Source organism: Rhodofomes roseus (assembly GCF_022264815.1).
Source record: "Rhodofomes roseus strain CIRM-BRFM 1785 chromosome Unknown C8Q71scaffold_47, whole genome shotgun sequence".
NCBI lineage: Eukaryota > Fungi > Basidiomycota > Agaricomycetes > Polyporales > Fomitopsidaceae > Rhodofomes > Rhodofomes roseus.
The window spans coordinates 61,477-87,719 of record NW_025953003.1 but is presented as its reverse complement, the minus strand read 5'-3'; the positions used below and the strand labels follow the sequence as shown (position 1 = coordinate 87,719).

At 54.4% G+C, this 26,243-nt stretch overlaps 10 protein-coding genes across 10 annotated transcripts; 4 read left to right on the top strand and 6 right to left on the bottom strand.

Annotated features, from left to right (window-relative positions):
• Window positions 1-1,129: 1,129 nt before the first annotated feature.
• Window positions 1,130-2,959, top strand: C8Q71DRAFT_792509 (uncharacterized protein). The gene is made up of 15 exons (XM_047925422.1): window positions 1,130-1,228; window positions 1,313-1,368; window positions 1,424-1,449; window positions 1,508-1,533; window positions 1,587-1,621; window positions 1,675-1,699; window positions 1,761-1,772; window positions 1,837-1,852; window positions 1,907-1,952; window positions 2,005-2,105; window positions 2,164-2,229; window positions 2,282-2,309; window positions 2,362-2,419; window positions 2,469-2,744; window positions 2,805-2,959. The coding sequence occupies exons 5-15, from the start codon at window positions 1,619-1,621 to the stop codon at window positions 2,852-2,854; spliced, it is 681 nt and encodes a 226-aa protein (XP_047772434.1). The 5' UTR covers window positions 1,130-1,228; window positions 1,313-1,368; window positions 1,424-1,449; window positions 1,508-1,533; window positions 1,587-1,618; the 3' UTR covers window positions 2,855-2,959.
• C8Q71DRAFT_792489 (RNA-binding domain-containing protein) lies at window positions 2,960-6,197 on the bottom strand. The gene is made up of 8 exons (XM_047925421.1): window positions 6,107-6,197; window positions 5,807-6,053; window positions 5,501-5,753; window positions 4,556-5,444; window positions 4,332-4,506; window positions 4,076-4,277; window positions 3,287-4,023; window positions 2,960-3,230 (listed from the first exon to the last, which is right to left on the bottom strand). The coding sequence occupies exons 1-8, from the start codon at window positions 6,160-6,162 to the stop codon at window positions 3,015-3,017; spliced, it is 2,775 nt and encodes a 924-aa protein (XP_047772433.1). The 5' UTR covers window positions 6,163-6,197; the 3' UTR covers window positions 2,960-3,014.
• Window positions 6,198-7,022: 825 nt separating this feature from the next.
• C8Q71DRAFT_454827 (uncharacterized protein) lies at window positions 7,023-7,985 on the top strand. The gene has a single exon (XM_047918651.1). It carries the CDS (start codon window positions 7,183-7,185, stop codon window positions 7,759-7,761), a length of 579 nt encoding a protein of 192 aa, XP_047772432.1. The 5' UTR covers window positions 7,023-7,182; the 3' UTR covers window positions 7,762-7,985.
• Window positions 7,986-8,310: 325 nt separating this feature from the next.
• Window positions 8,311-9,189, bottom strand: C8Q71DRAFT_863730 (uncharacterized protein; the record flags this gene model as incomplete). Its single annotated transcript, XM_047928222.1, has 1 exon — window positions 8,311-9,189. One exon carries the CDS (start codon window positions 9,187-9,189, stop codon window positions 8,311-8,313), a length of 879 nt encoding a protein of 292 aa, XP_047772431.1.
• Window positions 9,190-10,274: 1,085 nt separating this feature from the next.
• On the bottom strand, window positions 10,275-11,643 carry C8Q71DRAFT_863729 (uncharacterized protein; the record flags this gene model as incomplete). The annotated part of the gene is made up of 3 exons (XM_047928221.1): window positions 10,275-10,316; window positions 10,368-10,920; window positions 10,985-11,643. The coding sequence occupies 3 exons, from the start codon at window positions 11,641-11,643 to the stop codon at window positions 10,275-10,277; spliced, it is 1,254 nt and encodes a 417-aa protein (XP_047772430.1).
• A 266-nt stretch (window positions 11,644-11,909) lies between these two features.
• Window positions 11,910-12,785, bottom strand: C8Q71DRAFT_863728 (uncharacterized protein; the record flags this gene model as incomplete). Its single annotated transcript, XM_047928220.1, has 1 exon — window positions 11,910-12,785. The coding sequence occupies one exon, from the start codon at window positions 12,783-12,785 to the stop codon at window positions 11,910-11,912; it is 876 nt and encodes a 291-aa protein (XP_047772429.1).
• A 2,114-nt stretch (window positions 12,786-14,899) lies between these two features.
• C8Q71DRAFT_863727 (uncharacterized protein) lies at window positions 14,900-15,775 on the bottom strand (the record flags this gene model as incomplete). The annotated part of the gene is made up of 1 exon (XM_047928219.1): window positions 14,900-15,775. The coding sequence occupies one exon, from the start codon at window positions 15,773-15,775 to the stop codon at window positions 14,900-14,902; it is 876 nt and encodes a 291-aa protein (XP_047772428.1).
• Window positions 15,776-17,877: 2,102 nt separating this feature from the next.
• C8Q71DRAFT_718972 (uncharacterized protein) lies at window positions 17,878-19,989 on the top strand (the record flags this gene model as incomplete). The annotated part of the gene is made up of 2 exons (XM_047921264.1): window positions 17,878-18,528; window positions 19,150-19,989. The coding sequence occupies 2 exons, from the start codon at window positions 17,878-17,880 to the stop codon at window positions 19,987-19,989; spliced, it is 1,491 nt and encodes a 496-aa protein (XP_047772427.1).
• A 1,889-nt stretch (window positions 19,990-21,878) lies between these two features.
• On the top strand, window positions 21,879-23,223 carry C8Q71DRAFT_792452 (uncharacterized protein). The gene is made up of 2 exons (XM_047925420.1): window positions 21,879-22,529; window positions 22,584-23,223. Exons 1-2 carry the CDS (start codon window positions 21,906-21,908, stop codon window positions 22,728-22,730), a joined length of 771 nt encoding a protein of 256 aa, XP_047772426.1. The 5' UTR covers window positions 21,879-21,905; the 3' UTR covers window positions 22,731-23,223.
• A 501-nt stretch (window positions 23,224-23,724) lies between these two features.
• On the bottom strand, window positions 23,725-26,225 carry C8Q71DRAFT_792451 (eukaryotic translation initiation factor 3 subunit 6). The gene is made up of 10 exons (XM_047925419.1): window positions 26,025-26,225; window positions 25,882-25,976; window positions 25,684-25,834; window positions 25,508-25,633; window positions 25,187-25,451; window positions 24,993-25,137; window positions 24,775-24,942; window positions 24,591-24,724; window positions 24,142-24,538; window positions 23,725-24,090 (listed from the first exon to the last, which is right to left on the bottom strand). Exons 1-10 carry the CDS (start codon window positions 26,134-26,136, stop codon window positions 23,863-23,865), a joined length of 1,821 nt encoding a protein of 606 aa, XP_047772425.1. The 5' UTR covers window positions 26,137-26,225; the 3' UTR covers window positions 23,725-23,862.
• Window positions 26,226-26,243: the final 18 nt, after the last annotated feature.

Below are 26,243 nucleotides of genomic sequence, written 5' to 3'. Positions count from 1 at the left end.
TGATGGCGCCGTGGCGAGGTAGAATTGATTCTTCGATCAACGCCTCCCCTGCGCGTGGAGCCCGGGGTGGCACCGTTTTAAAGTTGGAAGTATCGGCCTCGATTCCAGTCAGCGCTGTTGCGGGTAGTGCACTCATCCAGCGTCCGTCACGGTCAGGATGTCATCCATGACTCACCCTCAGGCTGACGGAGACCCTTCATGGTTTGTAGGTCTTGGACTGAGGTGGATGTCCACTCGTCTCTTACTATATCATCATTGGACATTCCCTCGTGATGAGGGTGCTTAGTTCGTTGTCTATACCAGGCCATCTTAGAAGCGTGCGCAGTTCACGGGTGCCGAACGCAATCAACGTGAACGTACGGTCCTTCATCACAGGACATTGGAAGATTTCCCAGTCACTGCGGATCCCGATTTGTTGCCTGTGGTTCTCCTCTCCGAGCTCGTAGGAATGACGTGTCAAGGTAGGTGTCTATATAGCAACAAGGTTTGTTATTGACGTCGCACTTCTATCTCTCCAGGTGGGAGCTATGGTCCGAGATATCATGATATCCCGAGCCCTGGGACGAACACTGTTGCATGTTTGACAGTTAGCACCAAGATGACCTGACCAACTCAATTTATCGAAACCACGTTCAACATGTATTCGGACATCTATAAGAGCCCTCAAGTACTTAAGCGGCCGCGCTATCGCCTAAGCTGCCCTACGTGCAACAAGTACCACGAACATGTCCGACACCGCTGCTGATGACCCGATACAGGTCAATCTGGGATCATTCTTTCTAGGTAAGTGCTGATACACTCCAAATACTTAGCTGACCACGCAACTTGCGTATATATCACGATCAGGAAACATCGCGGATTCTATGTGAGAGCCTCAATCAGAACTTTGTCTACTCATTATGACTTAGCACAACAGGCTATTCGGAGTGATCACAGTACAAACATACAACTATTTGATGTATCGCGCTTCAGATAGCTTGATTTTGGGTATTCTGGTGAGTAACAAGTCTTTGCCATGTTTGCCGGACTTTTCATGGTATGCTTTACATCATCGCAGTTATCATTATGTTGGTGAGAGTGAAGGGCGCCGTCTGCTGCGAGATCCGTGGATGCACTAACAGATACAAAGGATTATCGACACTCTACAACTCGCGTTGTTCAGCCATCTTACCTTCACCTACGTCGTTACTGATCTGTCCAACTCAACGGCGATCGATCGAATCCTATGGTGAGTTGTTTTCGGCCCCTCCCAACGTATCTCAGACTTGAACAGGTGTTTCCCGGTATGTTGATGCTCGTGTTCTTCTGTCAGCTTCACAGAGATGAATAGCCCACTGACATGTCGAGTAGACAATCATACTTTTGACTGTACGGTCCAACAGTCATCTGTGCATTTGGAAGCCTGCTAAGCAGCGTGCCACAGGGATTGAGCGACTTCATTGTTCGGAGGTGGCGTACTTTACTCGAGTGAACAAGTGATGATCCATGACATTGTTTGCGTTCGCAGCATATTCTGTCATCGGATTTGGAAATGTGAGTGCGCTTATTTCTACCTAATGCCATTGAACCTGATGCATGAGCTGCAGTGAGCCAGAGGAACACTACACTCGCCATAGCAATGGTGCGCTCCCCGATAGTGGTCACGGCTGCTTAGGATTCATGACTTTGTGATAGGCGGTCAACAGCATAACGATATTCGGTATGTCTTCACCTCATCGGAAGACAATGCAAAGGATCAACAGAACCATGGGCATGATCAGCATTAAATTGCGGTGCGTGTACTAGCATTGCACGTCACAGTCGCCTACATGCTGATTAGTGCACTATGTTGTCCAGGTCTCATGGCCAAAATGTACAGTTACTTGCAACTTCACGTGTATCACACATGCCTAACATGTGTGGACAGTGTCTCTGCACAGACGGTTGATGCATTCAGAAGCAAAGAAGTATCGGTGAGCTCTTCCATCGCGTGACACACACTCGTCTTGACGAGCTTGATTGCAGGGTTTGGTCTATGCGGGGCTCATCAACAGCGTTTGCGGGAACGTCCTCATAGCGGCATCTCTTTACGCCATCTTGAGGAAGCATCTGAGGGCCGCTTCCAAGTACGCACGCGACAATGCACCTACAATATCGGGTTGTGTCACTTATTTTGATCTCTAGCTCCAGGACAAGCTTCATCGTGCGCACACTTATCGCCTACAGCGTTGAAACGGGTGCGACGACAAGGTCAGTAGCGTATGCCAATTCCACACCGGGGCTCTGAGTTACCTCTGGCTAGCATATGCGCCCTGGTCTGCCTGATTGCGGTAACAAATTGCCCCTCACCCTTTGTCACCCTACTGAACGTCTTGTACACAGTACGCAGTCATGCAGCACAATTGCATCTACATTGCTCTGTACTCTATCCTATCCAAGGGTACGCAATGACAGCCCCACGTCTTCGTCATGCTGAACGCTGCAAGTAGTTTCCCTGAATGCGCTCCTAGCTACCCTCAACGCGAGGCGTGGTCTCCGAGAGAATGACGGACCGCGAGGAGAAGGGATCATCTCGGTAGCGGGATCCGTAGCGAAGTTCCTCGGCGGGAAGGTCAACACGGACAGAACTTGCGCCAGGGTAAGTGGTCTCATCTTTCTCGTAGCACATCACACGGATGGACCAGCTGTCAACAAAGGACATTCAAGTCAGTGTTCAGACAACCATCGACCAGTTGGTAGACGAAGAGCCATTGCCAAAGACCACTGTAAGGCGCCAAATACGCACCCTGCTTAACGTCGCTGAACCCACTCATCGTTCGTTCAAGTACCCGAGCCACGCGCTCACCGAGGCGATAGGATGAACATCATGCAATGATGTCGATCATCAGATTCCCGGGCACGCCAACCTCGAGAATGGGACAGGTCTTCGTCGTCGTCCTCGGCCGGAAGCAACACGCACAACGCACAAAAACGAGTATGTATGAATGTAGGCACGAAGCAGAAACGGAAATACATATGCATGTAGTTGTTCAGGCTCAGCCCCGCTTTGACTTCTTTTCTTTCCGTTTCCTACCGATGAGAGAGCCAATCTGTTGACCAGCCTTGGGAACTTCATTCGACTCAGACTTCTTCACTTGCGGCTGCGATGGGTCCGGCACTCGTCGCTTTTTGCTAGGTCGCTCCTCAGTCTTCTCCGTCTTGACAGCCGGAGACGACGTTACGCGCTGTCGTCGTGTCGAGATACCAGGTTCCTGGACAAAACGTCAGCCTGAGTCGAAGCACCTCATTGCGAGGCCAGATGACATACTGGTTGTTTTTCGCGCTGTCGAGTATCCCGTCGTTGAACGACTTGCACGTTCTCGATGGAGAACTCGACAATAAGGGTCCCTCTGCTCTTGACGGGCGCGCCCTTTTCCAGCTCGTCTTTCAACCGCTTCAACCGCGCCTCATCCTTCTGCGGCTTCTTCTTCTCGTTCTTCGCCATATCCTCCAGCTCGGCCTTCCACCACTCTTCGAACAGTCTGCCGACCTCGGGATTGTTGTTCGCCCATCTGAGCACTCGCAGAGCGTCTGCATGTTTCGTCATCTCCAAGAAGCCGTAGCCTCTACTGCGCCCTTTGCCCGTCACAGGGTCGACGCGGTCTGCCTGGCGCACGATCTTGGCTTGCTGGACACCCGTGTCGCGGCCAGCCTTCTTCTCTTTCCCATGACCCTTCAACGTCTTCGACTTCACACTGCCGTCATTCTTGATGGTCTCGTCTTCGTTGGCAGGTTCGACCGACTCTGCGAGCTCGTCGGGAGTCAGTGGATCCCGTGCGCCCCCCTTGACCTCCTTCTCGAAGGCGCGAACGGCGTGCACAGCAAGTCTCTTCAGCATGCGCTCGGTCGCAAAGAGCGGCAGCTGGCGGATGCTTAGTCGTGTCTTCGAGACGTATAGTGATGGGTTCGAGCGGAGGAGTGCTCTTCGAGCGTTGAACGACTGTGCCCGTCTCTCCACCTCTGCTGGTCCTACAGACTCGGCAGCGGGCGCGTTCGGCAAGATGACTGCAGGGGTAATCAGAAGAATTGTTGCTGCGAGACTACGACGTGTACTCACTGCCCTCCCGGAGGAGATAGAGATTGCGCTTGTCTGCCTTCTCTCGTTGTCTTTCGCCCGCCTCCTTGAGCTTGCTGGCTTCGTCCCTTGTTACAGCACGGTTCACATCCAATGTTCGGCCGTGAAGAACGAGGTTCTGTGCTATTGACGAGGACGGATCCGGGGTTAGCAAGGAAGGCAGTTTGAAGGGATTTTTCTTGGGCTGTCGACGCAACAATCCATGAACTGCAAGAAGGGGACGAGTGGTAGAACGTACTGCTGCGACCTTGTCGTTGTCTCCCAGCATCTCGGCACGTAGGATCTCACTCTGCTCGACGGCCTTGTCTGCGTCGGCTTTATTCCAGAAGCAGACGAAGCCAGTCCCGCGAGAACGACCAATCTCATGATCCATCGTAATGCGAGCGTACCGAAGAGGTCCAAAGGAACGGAATCTGAGGGCTGTGAGCGAGGTTGTCAGGCACAATATTAGACCGTACTCACAATGTTCGCAGCTCGTCTTCTGTCGCCTCGAAAGGGACATTCCGAACGAATAGCGTGGTGCCGCTTTCCGGAGGAGGTAGCGCAGGCTTTTCCCGGTCCTCATCCCCTTCACTCTCCTCCGCGCCCGTCAGGTCATCTTCATCGCTGTCACTCCCACTGCCCTCATCACTACCACCGTCTTCGTGTACTCCGATCTGCTCATCGTCGCTGTCAGACTCCTCGCTCTCGCTCCCCCCATCGCTCTCATCCTCCATCTGCACGTCTGCGCCTTCCTGCTCCAGCTTCGCCTTCTCCGCCTGCCACTTGTCCTTGCTCAACGCCCAGTCGACCGCGATTACCCGCTCCTTCCCCCGAGTCTCCGGCCCTTCGTCCTCCTCTTCCAACTCGCCCTGGCCCTTCGCCGCTTTCTCTGCCTTTTCCTCCTCCCTCCGCTGCTTCTTCTTTTTCTGCTTGTCCGTCACTAAGCGCACCGCCATGCCCGCATAGACTTTCATTCCATTGGCCCCCTCCATCGCGCGCTCCGCGTCCTTGCGGCTGAGCATCCAGACGAACGCGAAGCCCTTCGCGCGGGGCTTGCCCTCGCCCTCGCTGTCCTTGAGCGGGATGTCAACGGAGTAGATCGGTCCGAAGGGGAGAAACACGGCGCGGAGATCCTGCTCTGTGGTGTTGAACGGTAGGTTACGCACGATGAGCCGGCTCGCACGACTCGGGGCTGCGCCCTTTGCATCGGGCTTTGGTGCGGCAGCCTTCATGGCCTTGGAGGGGGCTTTGGCTAGGCCGTCCAGTCGCTTTTTTAGGGTCGCCGAAAGCAAAGAACCTTTGAATACGTGCGCATGAAGTTTGTTGACAGCCTCTGATGCGGCGGCCGGTGTCGCGAATAGTGCATGAGCTGTACGAGCGTAGTTTAGTATGCACTCGTGGATGAAATGGGATATGCCTACGTACCTATTTCGCTGTCTTCCTCTCCACTACTTATTTTGACCGGCCACTCCACCTTCTCACCGCCCTGGAGTTTACGGATCTTCTTCCATAGCGCCTTGGAGTCTACTGACGGAGGAAGACCTGAGATTACCACTGTGCGTATAGCAAGAGGGTCTTTCGATGCAAGCGGCTGAGGTCGAGGGGCTGGAGACTTGGCTTCGGTCTTCACAGGCGACTGCGTCGGGTGTTTGACCTTGACTTGGGATTTGTCTCTGATCTAGGCAGCAATATATTGGCATCTCACGCGCTAGGATACGTTCGCGTACTCACCTTTGAGTCCGCCCATTGAGCCCTCAGCTGCCTCCCATCAAGCACGAGTCCCTCCTCCGCGATCTTGTCGGAAGCCATTTGCGCATCTTCTTTAATGGCGAATGAAACGTAGCCGACGCCTTTTGATACTCCTGAGCCGGGTTCAAGCACGACAAATGCAGACCGTACAGGTGCGAAGTCAGAGAAGAGGGTCTGCAAATCCGTAGATGTTGCTGTGTATGGTAGATTCGACACAAAAAGCGTCGATCTACTCGCTTGCAAATAAGTCCAGTAGCACAGCAGTCAACGTTGAATACGTACCCATGAAATTCCCCTTCTTCTTCCCTTTCCTTCCGTTTGCCGAGCGAGGATGCCATCTCTACAGTGTCTGCCAAGTGTCTGCCTGTAAAGAGCTGCCGGTGGATAAGTTACTTAATGGAAGGCGATCTTCGAATACAGCGGACTTTGAAATGCGCATCACATGCACACATCCGCCACTTTCGCGTCTCGACTCTCAACGTCAACGCTCAGCGGCTATGACTGCTTTCGAGTTTCCCCTCTAGTTTGCTATGCTGCTGCAGGCCTTGACGCTTCGGGCACTTTTTGATACCGAGACCATCACGCACGGCAATGCAACGGCCGAGTACCCGAAGGTGTCGGACGTTGAGGCCGCTTTATTGGAGGAGATTCGCGGGCACCCGCAGCATACTAATCCGGTCGAAAGCGACATAGACTTTGACAAGGTCTAGGTCGGTACAAATCATGTGAGACAAGCGTTCTCTATGCTCAGTACCTGAAATGTCTAACTTTCTTTATAGGTTGTTGACTGTACCCTCCCGGTGCAAGCGCGGCCGAGGTAGTGTAAGCCTATCAATATATAAACGATGCAAACATCGGAACAAGACCAAGACCAGAGTTCTCAAGCGCACATATGAACGGGAAGCACAGCTGCTGTGTGTCCTCTGTACGTTAGCGACTTTCTTATGCGGTCGTCATTTCTTACGCCCCATAGTCGTGTCAGCTCTCATTGCCCACCAAGCAACGTCTCTTGATACGGTGGATGAAGATGTTGAGCCTAGCTACTAAGCAAGTGAGTGCGGGTCCTCTTGGGAAGTAACACCTCTGACGAGCGTACCAGATCAGAAGATTATTGCTGCGGCTGGTAGCTAACGGCGCGCTCCCTCGTCCGGGGCTCACGTTAGCGAGCTTCGGCAGACACGGCGAGAAGGCCGCATAGATGCCTTGTACAATCACCGGCCTATAAACCTGTCCCCTCTCCTCGCCCTTCGCTGGATGGCTGCTCACCGACCGCGCTAGCCGTGCGTGAGGCAGCGAGGCTTTTTCGCGCACTGAAGATCTGCATCACCGACCTGAATACGCATTTTGATTATCCGAATATGGCGCGGAACACAACAACTGCAGCGACATCGAGCCTCCCATACAGAAGTAGCCGGCTCGGCTTCGTCAGCAATACACACACGCCTCCACATCCATCCGCCGCTACACTACACTCCTCGTCTCGCAAAGCGCCCAGTTATTCGCCGCCCAAGCTCATCAGGCCGTGCTTCAGCGAGTATCTTGATAGTGCTGGTCAAAGGTTCGAGCTGCGCTATACTGGTCGCCTCACATCCGACATATGGTCCAAGCCGGTCTTTCTCGCTACGGTACACGGTCCAGACGATACAGCATCCACCGGAGTCGTGGTCAAATTCACCGAAACGTACGGGGAAGAGGCACACCGATTGACGTACAATTGTGGTTTCGCCCCGCTATTACGGTTATGCGCCAAGGTCGAGAGCGTCGGGATGAGGGTGATCGTCACGGACTACGTCGAAGGCGACATGGCGATTAGCCCCCTGGGTTCTACCTCTCACTCCGCAACGCCATCAAGACGCTACATGCTCCTGGGTTCGTGTTTGGGATTTACGCGAGCCGAGCGTATTGGTCACGGAGGGTGGCGAGGTCAAGTTGATTGACTTTGACTGGTGCGGGCCTGTCGGTGAGGCGCGATACCCGGATGACATCTCGTTGGATCAGGTCTGGTCCTATGTCGGCCTGTGGGCATCTGGGTATGGCTGGCATCCTGATGTGCAGCGTAAAGGGTTGATAGCCACGGAGTACCGATGCGCGTGTTCTAGCAGCTCACGGGCCAGACCTTGTACAAATGGTCTCGCAATTCACCTTCATTCATGCCGGTAGGCATCGGTCCGCATAGTCAATGTGAAGCATACCCACGAGCAGAACCTGTCCATGGTCGGTTTGGACAGTCCTCGTGGTGGCACCAGGACCAGCAGCACGCTCAGCCGCGACAGCCTTATACGGTCGCACCTCTACGTTTCCAATGTGCTCACACCATGCTTCTATGCGTGTTGGTGACGATTGCATAGCGGATCGGGGACAGTACGGTGAGTAGACACAAGTATTACAACAATGATCAGGACTGAAGCGAGAAACAGTACCGAATTGCAACAATGCATGCAGAATCTATCGAACCAGCATTCACGACGACGAATTACAGTATGTGGCTATCTGAAGAACCGTCGTTTTTTGGATTCGACGCCTATAGTGAGGCTGAAGTTGAGGTTGATCACCAGCCCAAAAATATGCATACAACACTCCGCTGTGGTGCTCGGTACGAGGACTCCATCCTTCCCAACGTGTCCGAGGTCGTTGACCGCTTCCCCAGCCGTCAACTGCACGACGTTGTCCGCGCTGGTGAGTGCGTACGCCATGTAGTCGGCCGCCCCGTTGGGCCCGTTCATTACCAGGAGACGTTTGAGCGACTCGCTGCCGCCGGTGGGCAGCACAACGGTGTCTTCCCAGAGCGTAGCGCCATGGAGCCTGGTGGCACCATGCACTGCGCCGTCGCTCTCAGCAATGTAGAAGACCTGAAGAGCAAGGCTGTCGAAATCGATGCGGATGGAGAGGGGAGTGCCCGCGGCGGGCTTTCGAGCGCCCTGAATTTCCGTCGTAGTCCAAGACTCGTCTTCATCAGACTCCTGCAGGCAGATCAAATCTCCCGCATCGTTCTGGAACGCAACAACGACCGAAGCAGTAGAGTCCAAACATGCGACGAGCTGGCCGTTGGGGTCGACCTCGCATTGCGGGAGGCCGTCGGCCTCGACCCATTCCTCCTCATCTTCATCGTAGTGGAGGACGGCGACAGTGGAAGAGTCGGTGATGCAGGCGACTATGCCGCCATCGGGAGTAGGGATATACGCGGCTGTGGAACCCGCACGGGCGGACGTCGTAATCAACTCTTCGCTACCGACACTGTCTCCCGTCCAGTGCATCAAGACCACGGTGCCATCGTCCGTGTTCAGCGTGTACGTGGCCGTTCCCTCGGGATGCAGCGCGTAGCCAGCCGAGGTCAGGCGACGAGCGAGTTCTTGGAGTTGAGACATCGATGACTCGAGTGGCAGATTGGTCGCTGGGTGTTTTGCGGTTGCTGAGACTATAGCCTGCTCAACGGTTCTCTCTTTATACTGACATGTTTGCACTGCTGCAGTATCTTCACGAACACATCTGTAGACGGCGGCCCTTGCCCGTCAGCCGCTATCGGCATCCCAAGCAAGCTTAGTCGCGGTGTCTCGATGTGTGGCTCTCCAGGTTCTGACGTGTTTCCTGCCTTAGGACGGAGCAATCGTAACCGTGGACGTTCCTTCGTTCACACTACTGAGCGCTCCGAGGCATCCTACTCTCCGCGAACCTTAGCTGCGTTTGTGTCCACGCTCGCGTTTGGAACGAACTCGTGCGATCGTCCAGGCTAACATTAGAAGATCAAGGCAGAAGACTGGCTTGTTGATTTCAAATGCCTCAACCTTCTCCTCTTCCTACATGGATGGACTCAGGATACGCGCTGTCCTGCAGCGCAGGAGACAAAGGTGCCGATGCTTCCCCATACACTCCACAACATATGAATGAGCGCTTTTGATCCCTGGTAGGGCTCACGAACAGAGTATATGCAATATAGCCGTGTCGCTCGTGCCCTATGTCAGGAGGTGGTTCTTCCGAAACGCGTTCTCCCAGCCTGGTTTCGGCCACAGTGCGGTAACAACGTGCTAAAGCACAGTCACTGACATGCGGCGTTTCTCACCTATACAACAGGCTGGCCCCACAGCTACACGTAAGCTTACCAAACGGTTTGCTTACAGTGACGCAACATGACAAAGAAACCTATCGTTCATCGTCGCATTGGTTGATCGAGAGGACCAGAGCGAGTAGATGTACATTGCGTTGACACAATGTGCCTCAATGTCTACGGTGAGTCATTAGCTTCATCATGCAATTATGTCGCGCATCGAGTGCATTCACGAGAGCATGTCGAGATCCGTACGATTCGACAGGAAGAGAACCGGATGAGCCCGTCACAGGTATACACAGCTCGAAAAACGTAATGACGTCAGGTCACTAGATGTACAAGCGAGAAAACAATCCTTTGCAGGCTAGGAAATATCAGGACATGCGTCCACCGCCCTACTTCAGTACCTCAAGCTTCTGCTGAAGCAGGCTCGAGGGCAAAGCGGACGAACTGAGTACCTTGGTGAGTAGACATCGTTTTTCATCGAGTCAACGTACTTACCGTTTCCTTACTGGGGTATGGGACCATCGATACCTCGGAGCTCTCGGCGTCCTCGTCGTCGCAATCGTCCTCGAGGCCCTTCAGCTTCTCCCCCCTCACGCGCACCTGCATCCTCTTCTCCTTGCCCTCAATCACAATCTCTACTGCCGTCTCCTTCGAATTTTTGGCCGACTTGTCCATCACGGTGAAGAGGGATTCCTCCCGGACGTCCGCGCTCAAAGTAACTTGTTGCTTCTGCACGTTGAAGAGCGCCCATTTACCCTGAACCTCTATCGCGTACTGCTTCGTGTTCTTCGTAACCTCCGCGGGCAGAAGGTTTACTGCTGTCCCCGGTCCAAGTCGCACTCTGGCGAAGGGGAAGCCCTCCGGGAAGCACAGGAACAAGCCTCGCTTCGGAAGGAGTTTGACCTGCTTCGGCGTCCCGTGTGCGCGAAGTCTGACATTCCACTGGCCGACATTCGCGAAGCGGAAGACTTCGCTCAGCAACGCGGCAGTGAGACGTGTTCCGCGACTGCCTCCAGTCTTGCGCTTAGTAGGGTCCGGGCTCGAGTTACTGATTGGCCACGCAAGAGTCAGCGTCAGCTTCATCCGGGACCATTGCGGTAAGATGAACATACTGTATTGCTATCACGGTCGGATGTCCCTTGTATTCCGTCCATACCACAGAACCGCTGATGCCCTGCTCCGTCTTAGGGCGATACTCCAGCCAGTCCGTATAAGCGGCAACGAGCGGACCAGACGATGTGATCGGATGACCAGGCATCGTAACGCCTTGGTAACCACTCACGTACAGGGTCCCTTTGACATGTTGCGCGTGTCCGAGACGCAAGCTGTACCCGAAACCTCCTCTGTCCTTCATCGAACCTTTGAACCGGTCACGTGGATAGAGGATCACTCCCCAGTCCACTGCCGGTTTGCCATGCTCGCCCGTGAAAGCCTTTGATATGTGGATATCGTCGTCCGGCACGATGTACTTAGCTGGCCCGCTCGGTCCTTCCCCCGGCTCCAGGACGGCGAGCTCTGTGGACCGCGTGCCGTCGACTGCCAACAGATTATGACCGGCAGTAAGGATTATAGCCTTCGAGCAATCGGGGACATTGATGTGGAATCCGCTACCGGTCGCGAGCTGGCCTCCAATGCGGAACTCGAGCTTCACGGTCCAGCTGCCTACGTCCAGATCGGCGAATTGAAGCCCGTCAGCCTGGATGGTGTCAGGGAGCTGACCGTTCCAGCTAGGGTGCTGTATCTCTTCGGGGATGTACACCTTCGGGGCCATGACGGTGAAGTATAGCTCGAAAGTGAGTGCGTGTGGAGGTGGGTGTCTGTATCTCCTGCATCCCCATGCACGACTTACGAATCTCATATGTATCAGGGCGCAGGCTGATTGGTTCTTGCAGTACGGTGAACTCGCTCGCCCGGATCTTGCGTTCAAAATCGATGTGAAAAATGTTATGCGCGTGGGTTTACATGAAAAGGACCGGAAGCGAAGCGCAAAGCAATTCAAACGGCCTAACTACGTTCCATCTATACGCGCTCCATGTCTCAGTACCAGCATATCCTCTTTCGCCTCCTGCATGAGGTGACGCTAACCGAAATCGCGAAGAAACCAAACAAAGAGAAGAAGCACTCTGCTGTGGTACTCGGCACCAACTTCCCATTGCCGTCAACCTTACCCAACTCCCGTTTGTCCCCTCCATCCTCGGCCTGCAGAACAGCCTTGTCTGCAGTGAGGACGTAAGCCTCGAAACTTCCCTTCTCCCTGTTCGTTGACACAACGAGCCCTTGCAGCGGGCCCAATGCCTGATCGAACATCTCCTCGTCGGCCCAGGTTTCACCTCCGTGGAGCTGATGGACGCGCTGGTCCGCTGCGGAGAAGTAGAAGACGTGTAGGCCGTTATCGTCGAGAACGGTCGAGATGGGCGTTCCCAGAAGCGGATCGGACGCCTTCTTCAGTACCGTAGCTGTCCATCCTGCGCCTTCGTCCAGACTTCCGTCCGAATCGACCTCCGTCTCCTCGATGCGCACGAGGGCGCCGCTTTCGTTCTGGAAGACGATGCAGATACGATGGTCGGCGGTGTAGCATGCGGACAGTCTACCCTTCCCGTGGACGTTGTACACAGAAAGCGCGCGGTCCTGTATCCACTCCTCCTCGTCCTCGTCGTACTGGAATGCTGCTAAGGTGGAGGCGGCTGTGATGCTGATGATGATGCGATCGTCGGCGTCGGCGAGAATGGCGGCAGATGAGTCTGGACGAACAGACGTGGCAATGATCTCTTCCTCCCCGAAGGAGTTGCCTGTCCAGAGCTTGGATACGAGGACACCGTCCTTGGTGGAGAGCAGATACGTGCTTTGTCCGTCAGGATGCGCGGCGTAGCCGGCAGCGAGCAAGCATCGGGTGAGATCTTGAAGTTGAGACATACTGGGACGTGTGCACTTCGCAGCTGCCGGTGAGTGTTAGGTGCGCAACCGACATTTATAGTTAGCATTGGGTGCCCCGCTCACTCCATTCCCTTCGGACTCGTTAGCTACTGGTCCGGAGCGTCTGACGGCGAGTCTGTTTTCATTCTTGCGTGGTGTTACTCCGGGGGCCGACGGACGCATGTGCGATAGTCGACTGTATGTCGGACACACAGCAGTACGCTGTTGCTGTATTGCGCGCATCCTCGAATGGAAAGATTCGAAGTCTTGGGATTTTCGTATCCAGTGTGTGAGGACGACATTGATCCGGCAGGCCAGCGCTTCAAGCTTCAAGCTGTATCGTGTATACATCGCGGAACCTATCGGTACTTCTCCTTGCACTCTTCTCCGCGGAGTCCTGCGTTCGGAAGCACGCCCCCTACAAGACATGCAGGACTTCACAACTCATGACTAACTAGTTGCGCAATCAGATTACGATAACATGGACATCGTTCATTTAGAACAATGCCTGTGGTACGTTACATGCTGGATGCATCGAGGTGATCATGAACTGACCTCTAGTGTTTCCCTGATAGGACCCTGATCACGGCGCCACAAGATATGGGACGCGCGTGTTTGCACTTTGAAATTGGGAAGCGTTCATATCGACGCGGTCAGTGGGTCGTGGGTTGTCGAGTTTCGTCATGAACGTCGACCAATGTCTCCTTTGGGATTAGTATGGGTCCAGGCACAGGTCGCCAGTGTACGCCTCTGCAGAGGAGAGGCCGAAGAATCTGCTCGTTCAGATCTTCTGCCAGCTATACGGTATGGGCGTTCCGCAACAATTTGTCATTTACCAAGGTCTGACCTTCTGTTTTCTCGAACTGGGTCCATAACGATCCGACGTAAGTAAGACGGTTCTGTAGGTGATCCGTTGACCGTGCAGTAGTCAAAGCAATTTTGCACGTAGATGGTGGGCCTGCGTGCCGATTTTCACTGGGTTTCCCAATATTACAAGTGACATGAGGTTCGACGAGCGTCCTGAAACGGTATGATTCGTGTCAGCATAATGAACTTTCCAACATTCCAACATCCTGTCCACAGTCATTCCCGTGTGGCTTGATCCTCACCTTGAGTGTCTGCATCCACGCTTGGCCCGCGCGCTATGAAGCCAAGAAGACTTCGACCATCGGCCACCATACAATTCACTGCGCCCACCAATGAGTCCGATACGCCTCAGGAATTTACCACACACTGCGCAGATGGCAACCCGACCGTGGTTACCTTTGCTGATAGGGCAAGCGGAACCGGGTGCGACGCGCACAGTACAGCGCTGTTTGCCAAATTGCCGTCAATAATCATATTATACCGACAATCTTCGCTTCCGGCATAGCCATAGTAGGTCGAGCCACGTAGTCCCATTAAAATCACGGCCCCCGTACGCACATAACGGACATTATGGTACACTGGGCTGGCTTAACACTGTACAGTTCGTCATGTGATTAGCTACTTACTTACCGTACCGTACGATCGCAATCTCGCGCAAGCGCTCGCCGCCTAGTTCACGTTCGCTGTCATCACGCGTGAACGTTTGAACGTTTGAACGTTCTCCTCCCACTCCTCGTCGTTCGGCCTACATCGGTTGTCACTTTCAGCACACAGTACTTCAGTCAGTACGTGGCATCTCAGATCTCAAGTCAGCAACATGCAACTGATGTTACGCCGGATATCTTCAACCTTGGCTCGCATTCAAAGTGACGAGTCGCATTACATACATACCAGCCTGATGCTATATTACAATTCTTACATCTGATCCAACCGACCGGGGCAACATAAAGATAATGAGTCGAAAGCCGCGACTTTCACGACGCTAAGTGCACACCAATTCAGAGGACTGGTGTATGTTTCACAATCGTCCACACGCAGAGCACATATGAGACGATGTGTGGGTAGTACTGCTGAGCATTACTACCACTAACGACGTGAAGAACATTGGAAGCAATCCAAAACGTAGTAATATTGGCAAATACAGCTCCTGCAAAGAACACCAGTGAGTCATCTTCATAGGGCGCAAGACATGGGTGACGTACCTTGTTTTTCGATCACAGCAGAACCGCAACGTGCGCGCAGTGCCTTCACGCAATGATGCAGGTCTGGGTGTTGGTGTTGGTGCTCGTGCTGGTCTGCGTGCTGGTATTGGTGTTGTTGGTGCTTGGGTCTGGGTCTGTGTCTGCTGTTGATGTTGGGTCTTGTGGTGGGTCCTCCTTCACCTTCGACACGAAGGTGCCATCGGCTTGAATGTCGCCGAGGACCACCTTCGCTCCGACAGCGGGGCACCGAACCACGGCATTCTCCTCCGTCAACCCGTACGCCTTGACGGCGGCCTTTGTGCCGCCAGTCGAGACGAAGAGCTGCTTGAGCGTGCCGACCAGTTTTTTCACAACGACGCTGTCCGCCCACTTCTCGGCCTCGTAGAGACCGTGGACGTACTGGTCTGCGCCGGAGACGTAGAAGACGTCGCCGCCGGGGTGGGAGAAGCTGAGCGCGGCGCCGACGAGCGGCTGCACAGCAGCCGCGAGCTTGGTGGTAGTCCACTCGCCGCCTGCGGCAGGCTTGGAGAGGTAGGTGAGTTCGCCTCCGGCACCCTGGACGACGACGCGCACGGTGCCCTGCCAAAGAGTGGCTGCGACCTTGCCGGAGGGGTGCACGGCGAGCGCGGGGAGCGTCTTGTCTTCGGTCCACTCCTCCTCTTCCTCGTCGTACTGGAAGACAGCGAGCTTCGAGCCGGAGGTGATGCCGATCACGAGGGGCTCGTCGGTGGGGATGTAGGCGGCAGTAGAGCCGGCGCGGACTGAGCTGGAGACGAGCTGCTCCTCGGTGAACGCCTCGCCAGTCCATAACTTGATGACGAGTTTGCCGCTGTCGGTGAAGAGGAGGTAGTGGCCCTTGCTGGGGCTGGCCGCCGCGCCGTTGGCGGAGAACCCGCGGGTGATGTCCTTGACTTGAGACATCATCACCGATAGTCGAACTGTTATGATGCGAAGAGAGGGCGAGTTGCTGTCGACCAAGCCTGCGTGGACCCCCTTTTACGTCCGGACATCCACCAGCTGTTGCAGACTGTCTTGGCGGATTGCCTTGCTGGACTGGAGAGCTATTTCCGAAGTCTTCAGCTGCGTCTATTATGGCTTCCACATGCTTGCGTTCTGGTCTTCTATAATTTTTTGACAGTCGCTGAATTCTCCAAATAGCATATGTGCGGACCATCGCGAGGACCACAAGCCCAGCTACCTTGAGCGCGACATCATCCCTCAAGTGCGGTGAATTTGACGGAGGAGCTGTTGACACTATCGCAGCGAAATGTAACTGGACACACCAAGACCAGCTGTTACTACGTCAACGCTAATTAAACCCGACTGTAGTGGCTTACATCCACCGTATCGGACCGTACCGGGCCAGTAGGCTTCCATTCATGTCACATTGCACCACTGTCTTGTTCGCCACAAAGGATCATTCAAAATCAAGCTTCGGACGTCACGCACACAGCCCTGCACGGCCATGAATGCAGAGAAAGAGTAAGCTCAATGCTCCGTTCTGCTGAGTGTCCTCTCATGGACTGACAGCCTCGGGAAGTTAGCGCTGAAGTGGATGTCAAACTTGCCGTCGATACCAACTGCCGTACAGCGCTCTTCTCCTATTCCGCTTGCCGCCCAAGGACAGAGCATGGTCGAAGCGCTGTTCGATGGCAATGGCAATGTGAACGCGGTGTTCCCTTGGGACGACAACAGCTCGGCGGTAATAGTCGCCTTGAAGCAGCTCCGCGCAGTCGACCGCAACGCATCGTTGGATTTGCAGAATGGTGAAAATCAGACGGCGCGTACGATCACTGAAAAGGTCGGTATTGAGCAGGATCTACTGCCAGCGAGTGAGAGGAAGGCGAACAGGAACAGCTTCGTCGACTATATCGTCTCGATGGTGTTGTTTTTGGTGTCATACATCAACATCGGGATGATCAAGTCGGATCCTGTGAAGGGCGCCGTCGGGAAGACACTCAAATTATCGAGCAAGCGCGACGTAGCTGACGCTAAGATATTGTACGCCTGACTCTAATGTTCTTATATGTGTCTGACCGATCTCGTCTATGCAAGGTGGTACTACGCCAAGGCAAGAGTCCTACAGACACAATGCAGTCGCAGAAGTGATTCAGCTTACGGGCTTCTAGGACATACTGTCGCCTCAAGCTGCGAAAGAGCTCGATGAGAAGTTCTACAAGGCGAACAGAACAGGTACATTCACTCATGCTTGAATATCGATGCATACAGCTGAACACGTGAATAGCCACAGAAGTACCCTGATCTCACGCCGGTCCCGGCATCGAGAGATCCCTGTGTGTATGCCAAGCACGAAGAACGTAACAGTATCAGGTCACTAGATTTACAAGCGATTGGAAAACAGAACATCGGGAACTTCGGTTTGTTTGTTTGTTTCGTCCCTTTAGGGTCACTGAGGGCGGAGCCCTATGTAGAGGGAACTTCGGTCACCGCCCTACTTCAATACCTCAAGCCACTCGGAGACGTGTGTACTTGGTAGCTGACAGGTGCGCACCCGACATTTTTACTTGGCAATGGGCACCCCTCACTTCGTTCTCATCTGGCTCAGTTAGCTACTGGTCCCCGGACCGTCTGACCACGAGTCTCTGCTCGTTCTTCCTTGCATCGTGTTAGTATCCCGGCGGCCGGCGGGCGCGTGTACGATAGGCGCTGTGTGGCTTGATCCTCGCCTTCAGTGTCTGCGTCCATGCTTGCCCCGCACACTGTGAAGCCAAGACGACTTCGACGATCGGCCACCATACGGTTCGCTGCGCACACCAATGAGTCCGATACCGCCTCGGAACTCACAACACACGCGTCAGATGGGAGAAGTCGCGACCACCAGATAGCATACACGTTGAGTAAGGCCCGTCAGGTACGATGCTGAATGCAAACTCTTGTAGCAGAGTGGCCACTTGAAGGAGGGCGCCGCCGCGGCGACGGTCCACATAAATGCCGAGCTTCCTGCCGTATGTGCCGCAACTTGTCCGAGCGGACCTGTCTCTCTAACTCTTGCGCGCGCAACGATGGCCACCAATCTACATGACCACGCTTACCGAGGGACTCTGACGGAGGAGCTCCTCCAACGGTTTCTAGCCGGCGCTGACCCGTCCTTTATCAACTCCATCGGCGGGGAGAAGAAACTGACGCCGCTCGCAGCAGCCTGCCTACGTGGGCATCTCGACGTCGTCCGGCTGCTACTGGAGAATCGCGCGGATGCGAATGCTGTATCTTCGAGGGAGCGTCCGCCGCTGTTCTACGTGACATCTCGCACAACGAATAACAGACTCGACATTGCCCGAGCCCTGCTGAACGCTGGGGCCGATGTCGACAAACGTTTCCCGAAGGACGAGAACGCAACCGCGCTCATGAACGCACTTACCGAAGTCCGTGACAAGGACTTGGTACACGAGCTGGTTGACCATGGCGCGTCTCTGAGCGCGAAGAATGACGGTGGGCAGTCTGTGAGGGACCTCGCCAAGGAGGTCGGCATGGACCAGGAGCTTTTGACCAAGCAGGAGCGAAACGCGACGCGCGGCGCGGTCATTGACCTCATCGTTGCCCTCGTCATGTTTGTGATCGCGTACGTGAACAGCGGGCTCATCAAGGACGTCGCATTCGGCACCATCAGCAAGTTGTACGAAGTATCCGGCGCGAAGGGTAAGAACTTAGTACAGGTACGCTCCTGTCTCACGCCTCCCTTCGCGTGTCTGACGTGCCTCTTTGATAGGACATGGCGAAGGTAACGTGAACCTGATACCTTCAGCCACTCTACGATATAACCCAACGGTGCAGGATGTTATCGGTGACGAAGCCGCAAAGAGATTCACGCAACGCTTGGAAGACCCCCCAACTACTCAGCCGGTATGAATGTATTGGGTACCTAATACTTGGATCTCTCATTCAAGTTGCTATGCAGGTCGCGCATACCGAGCAAGTACGTGACTCCAAGCCGAACCTCAACGTCAATACAGAGCCCAAGTCCGCTGTAGACACTGTATGCGAATGCACATTGCCTGTTTGGGATCACAACTAACGACAGCTCAGGCCGAGTATTGCATGGTGGAGCCTCCAATCTTGGAAAGGAAGCCGGCGGCACTATCAGACCGGACAAATCAACCGCAGGTATGCCACTCTACCCGCGTCTGTTGGTACCTTACGCTCACTCGTCACCGCAGCCTGCTCCGTCTGAGCCTAAACCTGCCCAACCAGAGGCTGAAAAGCCTTCTCAAACGACGACACAGGTACGACATTGGAGTAGCTTCTTTTGGATGCTCGTGACTGACTCGAACTACAAGCCTGAACCAGAGCTGATTTCCGTGGAAGACTTCAAGAACAGCCTGGGAGACTATGTCCGCGACACTGGTCTCGAGAAATTCTTTGCCCGGGACGATCCATTCATCCAGACTTTGGCGGTGAAAGCCGCTGCCCTCCGCGCGGACCAGACGACGCCGCTGAGTAAACCCGAGAACATCAAACGTCTCGTCACATTGTCCCTTTACCATCCCGTTATATTCTGCGACGACAGCGGCTCCATGAGCCTCGACAATCGTTTCGCGAAACAGAGGGCCCTCGTCGGTCGCATGGCAAGGATCGCTACGAAGATCGTGCCGGACGACTGTGGCGTAGACCTTCGCTTCATCAATGCACGAGTCATGGAACAGAACCTGTCCATGGACGGTTTGGACAGGATCCTGGCCCGGACGCAGCCTCGCGGTGGCACCAGGATCGGCAGCACGCTCCGCCGCGACATCCTCGTACCCCTCGTATACAGCAAGATCGACGCCGGATCACAGTTCAAGCGGCCGCTCCTCGTCTGTGCGATCACAGATGGCGACCCGAGCAGCGAGCCTGTGACCGCGTTCAAGGATGTCATTGTGGAATGCAGGCGTAGGCTTGTTGCCGAAGGCTACGAGCCAACGTCGGTGATGTTCTGCATCAGCCAGATCGGCAATGACCAGAAGGCAGCCGCATTCCTCTCTGGCTTGCGCGATGACGAGGAAATACGTGACGTGTTGTATTGCACGGCCGAGCGACTGGATGGTGCGTTTGACGAGATGAGGGCGAATGAGGGGAGACTGGAGGAGTGGTTGCTGAAGGTGCTGACGAAGCCAATCATGGAGAGGTACGAAGAGTGAGGTACCTACCCGATTCGCGATCGCAACTGCGTATGTTCAGCTACACCTACGTACAGTACTGACGCATACGCAATTGGTATCATCTCCGAGTTACTCACTTCCTTACGCAGAGTATCTGTTACTTAAATGGGGTCATACTACGCCGTCATAGTCGACCTTCCGTCAATCGTGTAGTCCTATATGTCACAGTGACTGATGCTACTAGTCCCGTTCACACTACACCACTGGCAGGCATGACATCCGAGAGTCACTCAAGTCGTTAATATCTATTTTACGGTGATCAACCGATCCTTGAGACAGAGCAATTCCGCAGTGCGAGATGACTCATGACTCAATATCAACGAAGCTTGAAAACAATTATCGAGTTTGTATATAAACACAGGTCACCAAGGTGTCAATGAAATGGGAGGATCACCGGGGGGCTTGCAGTAGTACTTATGTCGAGAGAAGTACCAGGTGCGCGTTCAGGGAACAGCGATCCTGAGGCCTCTCAGAGATGATATCAATATCGTGTGCGTCAGTACTGCACGTACGTGAAAGGAAACATATGCAGTTGCGAATCTTGCGATCGCGAAATGAGATAATGAGCAGGGTCCGTACCTCCCTCCTCGTGCCTCTCCAATGTCCATGATCAGCTTCGACAGCCACTCCGTCAATCTCGCCTCGTCTGCCCTCATTTCATCGAACGCATCATCCAACTTGAATCTCTCGGCCGTGCAATACAAAACGTCTCGGATCTCGTCGTTATGGCGCAAGCCGGACTCAGAGGAACGCAGACACCCGGGCCAGCGCCCCCTTTGCCACTCCACTACAAGAGTTTGCATTCGACATCGCACCTGAGGAGCCGCGCGCAATGTGTATACCATCTAGTGGTCGCGGCCTCTCCCATCTGAGGCGTATGTGGTCATTGGGCGTGGTGAACCATATAATTGCCGATTGTCGAAGTCTTGGCTTCGCAACGCGTGCCTGGCAGGGCGAGCGTGAATGCATACACTGAAGGTGAGGATCAAGCCACGCGGTAATGTCACGGTGGACAGGATGTTTGAGTGTTAGGAAAGAACTCCGGTTGCTATTGCTGACGCGGGTTATGCCGTCGTATTGCTGACAGAAGTACTGAATGCACAGACACTCCAGGTTCCCTTCTGCAGAGGCGTCCATTGGCGAACTATGCCTACACCCATAAAAGGAGACACTAGTTGACGGTGGTGACGAAATTTGACAATGTGGTACCGACTGACCATGCCGAGATTAACGCTTCCCAGTACTAAAGTGCAAAGACGCGCGTCCTATATCTTGTGGCGCCGCGATCAGGTCCTATCAGGGCAACACTAGAGGTCAGTTCATGAACACCTCGATGCATACATCATGCAACGAACCACAGGCATAGTTTTAAATGAACAACAGTGTCCATGTCGTAATCTGATTGCGCAAATGAGATGCCTGAGAGGTCTTCTAGTCTCATCAAGGATGGCCATGAGTTGTGAAGTCCTGCATGTCTTGCAGGGGGGCCTGCTTCAGGACGCAAGACCCCGCGGGGAAGAGTACAAAGAGAAATATCGATAGGTTCTGCGACGCATACTTGATAGTACAAGCGCTGGCCTGCCGAATCAATTGTCGTCCTCAATCAATGCGGGAATCCCGAGCCTTCGAATCTTCAAGCCATTCGATGACGCGCCGCAATACAACAGAATTGTACCGCTGTGTGTCCGACATGCAGTCGACTATCGCACACGCAATCAGTGTCGGCCGCCGGAGTGACACGACGCAAGTCGAATGAGTAGAGATTCGCCGTCTCCGGGCACCAGTAGCTAACGGAGTCCGAGGAGAATGGAGTGAGAGGGGTACCCATTGCTGAGTATAAATGCCGGGTGCGCACCTGTCACTCGCCAGCAGCTACCAAGTGCACACGTCTCAGCATGTCTCAACTTCAGGATCTCACCCGATGCTTGCTCGCTGCCGGCTATGCTGCGCGTCCCGACCGACAATATCTGCTCTACACCCAGGACGGCGTCCTCATATCCAAGCTCTGGACAGGCGACTCCTTCGGAGAGGAGGAACTCGTCGCCACGTCCGTCCGTCCAGACTCGTCTGCCGCCATTCTCGCCGACGCCGACGACCGCGTCATCATCGGCATCACAGCCTCCTCCACCTTAGCAGCATTCCAGTACGACGAGGACGAGGAGGAGTGGATACAGGACGGCGCGCTTTCTGCGTACAACGTCCACGAGAAGGGTAGACTGTCCGCATGCTACACCGCCGACCATCGCATCTGCATCGTCTTCCAGAACGGAAGCGGCGCCCTCGTGCACATCGAGGAGACGGAGGTTGATTCGGAGGGAAGCCTGGACGAAGGTACAGGATGGACAGCTACGGTGCTGAAGAAGGCGTCCGATCCGCTTCCGGGAACGCCCATCTCGACCGTTCTCGACGATAACGGCCTACACGTCTTCTACGTTTCCGCAGCGGACCAGCGCGTCCATCACCTCCACGGAGGTGAAACCTGGGCCGACGAGGAGATGTTCGATCAGACCTTGGGCCCGCTGCAAGGGCTCGTTGTGTCAACGAACAGGGAGAAAGGAAGGTTCGAGGCTTACGTCGTAACTGCAGACAAGGCTGTTCTGCAGGTCGAGGACGGAGGGGACAAACGGGAGTTGGGTAAGGTTGACGACAATGGGAAGTTGGTGCCGAGTACCACAGCAGAGTGCTTCTTTTTCTTCTACTATTTCTTCTACGCGTTTTAGGTTAGCGTCAGCGTACGCAAGAGGTGAAGAGGATCTGCTGATACTGAGATACGAGCGTAGATGAACGTAACATAGTTAGGTCATTTGAATTGCTTCGCACTTCGCTTTCGTTTCCATGTAAATCCATATACGCCAGATATGTTGACGAAGAACCCGTTCCCAACAACCGTGTCTGTACCTCTCTTGAAAGCCATCTATACGACACATTCTGTGGGCAACGTGGCGAATGTGAGGCTACCGGGCTTCACTCTGTCTGGTTGTTCACCCGTCCAGGAAGGGTGTTGCAAGTCATCAGGGACGTAAAACTTCCTAACCATCGTCGCGGCTGGTGTGCGAGAGGAGCAGATACGTGGCGGTCGAAGAGGGGTCTCCGACGGCGGGTCCCACATCCGGCTTAGAAGAGCCTCTGAAGGCCCTGGATCAGACGCAGCGCAGCCAGCGGCACAAGACCGGATGGGCACAATTGGCGAACGACCATCTGAGTCTCCCGCCGTGGTTTTGACCGCCTCTTGAGTTGCTCTTGAGGATACCAATATCAGCAGTATGCCGCGGGTTCCCATGTCAAAATCGCATCAGTGGGCATCGAATTGAGCATGCTGTTGCGGCCGGGACCTCGTTCCTAGGTGTTCCATTCGCTTGAGGGCATGATATCAACATATCGTGCTACCTCACAATTGCTGAGGTTGTGTCCGGCCTACCGCTGCTGTGTGGACGATGTTGTGAGCGCGAGCATGCGCGTAGTGTCATTGTCAATGAATAGTTGCTTGAGTTGAAGACGCACTATTAATTAGAGTGCGGTGTCAGGTCAAGCTTGCCGGATGCTTCCGGAAGCGGATTGCCCGGGGATATCAGATCGTCATCTGAATCTAAATCTAAATCTTCCACGGCGATCTCCAGGAATTGCCCCGAGTAAGTTGCCCCACTCAAGCGCTCACTCAGAGGAGGAAGATCGCCAGCCTGTCATGTCGCGCCGACGACAGCGGCTCTGAGTCTATGGCCGCAGACAACCGTTACATCAAGCAACGCGACCTCGTCGACAAATTATCATGCAAAGCAAGTTTGATCAGACATGGCTACAGCATTAGCAAACAAGAAATACACGCGAAAGTATCAGTCTACATCGCCAGTGCGTTCAAGCCGTCTTGACGCCACCCCAGGCAACGTTCCGGCCACCTGTACGAGGCGCAGCTGCCGACGGCTCAGGCCCGCCCTTTGCAGCCTGCGCGTTGGCCTTTTTTGGTGGAATGGGCAGAGGGCTGTTCCGGAGACCGTCGAACACTCGCTGCGAGTGCTCCGTGTTCCGGATGAACCACCCTGCATATTTTCTACCAAGCGTTGACTCGGCGATGTGCACCATGTTCTGTGACAAAGAATCAGCGTGTTGACAAAACTCATGAATGGGGGAACCGACCTCGTCGATCACGAAGTCAAGATCACTCGTCGACGTTATCTGGCCATCCAACAAGCCCTTCTCGTTCTCTGTGTCAACCCTGCTCACGCTCCTGCTCGCCTGCTTCATGATCATCAGCTGCTGGACCATCTCCTCCTCGTCCGCATCAAGGAAGTTCGCGAGCTTCGCTGCGCCAAGCGACGTATACAGCTTCAGGAAGCTGCGCAGCGTCGGCACGGGCGCCTGGGCGCGAACCTCGGAGAGGAAGAGCGCAAGATGCCGCTGCGCGGGCTCTATGGGCGGGTCCTCCAAGTACATCGCAAGCTGGTCACCCTCTTCGTACGGCGGCGGGTTTGCCGCGATGAACTTCGGGCAGGCATAGAGGAAGAGCTCCTCGCATGCGGGGAGACCCTCCTCGCTAACGTAAACGTGAGTCTGCGGACGGAGACAAGATGTCAAGTGGGACTGACCCTCGAGACATCTTGGTGAACTGCTCTCCGTATCGTTCCTTGACGATGTTCGAGATGTTGTCGTCAACTCGCATCGGCGAGAGAGCGCTGCAGATCGCGAGGAGCGCGTACATTCGATCCGCGGTCTTGTTGATCTGCGGTAGACTGTGAGCGAGAGTTGAGAAGAGTCGGGCAGGCGGCTTACTTGGTCGTACTGGTAACTGCGCGTATGGTATTGACGCATTCGCATAATGAAGTTCAGAATGTTGACGAACGTCCGGATGGCGTCGGGATACCGCCGGAGCATGATGTAGCAGAAGCCGACGTAGTAGAAGGTCGTGACATGGCAAGCAGTGACACGCATGAACGGAGACTGCAGAACAATGAATATTATACCCGTGGAGGGACTGACTATATGCGCACCTTCTGGCTAAGCTCGACATTTTCCATGACCTTGAGGGCGAGGGTGAAGTCGCCAAGGAGTGTGTGCACGCGCAGAAGCCCGATAATGCTGAAGTAGCCTAGCATGCGGTACAACGGGCGTACGCCATACTCCCCAACGATCTCGCTGCATGGACATCAGCAAGTCTCTCCGAACCCAAGCCTGAACAACGTACTCAATCTCCTCGGCAGACTTGCCCTCTTGCAGCGCAATGATGTGTTCGTGGATTTTCGACTTTTGAATGAGCGAGTACAGCACGTTGAGAACGCTATACGAGCTCCACACCTGGCTCTCGTCCGAGAGCAGGACGATCTCCTCGTCTGTCTTTGACTTCACTTTTGAACGCCAAACGCAGAACGACTGGTACTGATAGATGAACTCGTCGATGATGTCCCAGAGCCACTGCTCAGGAAGCTCGAGAGCTACAGGGCCATCCGAGTCTAGAGTACGCATGGTGAGAAGGACGTGAGATAGCCAATAAGCGTTTGCCGCTCACTCAGCAGGTAGTTGAACAGCTCGCAGCTGTTCTCGTAAGAGTGGAAGCGGTCGTCGATGTCGGGCTGTAGCCGCGAGTATACATGGCGGTAGTAGAGCTCGCGGTACAAGATAAGGAAGATCTGGTCTGTACGAGCATTTTAGCGTCAGCTTTCGCGGGATGAGATGCTGCCTCACCATCGTTCACCAACGGTGCGATCACCTCCGCCTCCGGCCACTCCGTCTTCGCGTAGAACTTCTCCGTTAATCGGTTCCACCCACTCTCGTACGCGACAGTAATCTCCGCAAGGTTGTTGTCGAGGACAGCTTGGTGGAAATGTACGATGAACTGCGAAACATTGGTACTCAGATGCGGGGCGTTTGGTGCACACTCACTCGCTTGACCACATCTGGCACTTGAGAGAAGGCAGCTTGCTGTGCCATTTGCTGCTGAACGGCCAAGAGTGTAGCCTCGTCAATCCGAGACTGGGCTGCAATGGTTTCAGCGTGGTTCTGTGGATCGACAAATTCTCGCTTACCATCCTCGTACATGCCATTTTGACCGTAGTTTCCGATAGCAAGATTCACATCAACGTCCTGAAGGTCCTCCTCAAGCTCCGTTTCCCAGATCGTTGTGCGTTGTTGAGACATTGTCGCCGCGGTGGAATGCAAATGGGAGAGTAGAAGCGGAAGAGAGAGGCACGCAGCAAATTGTGATCTCGATAAAGCCTGAATAAAGCCGATCACAGCGCGCCATA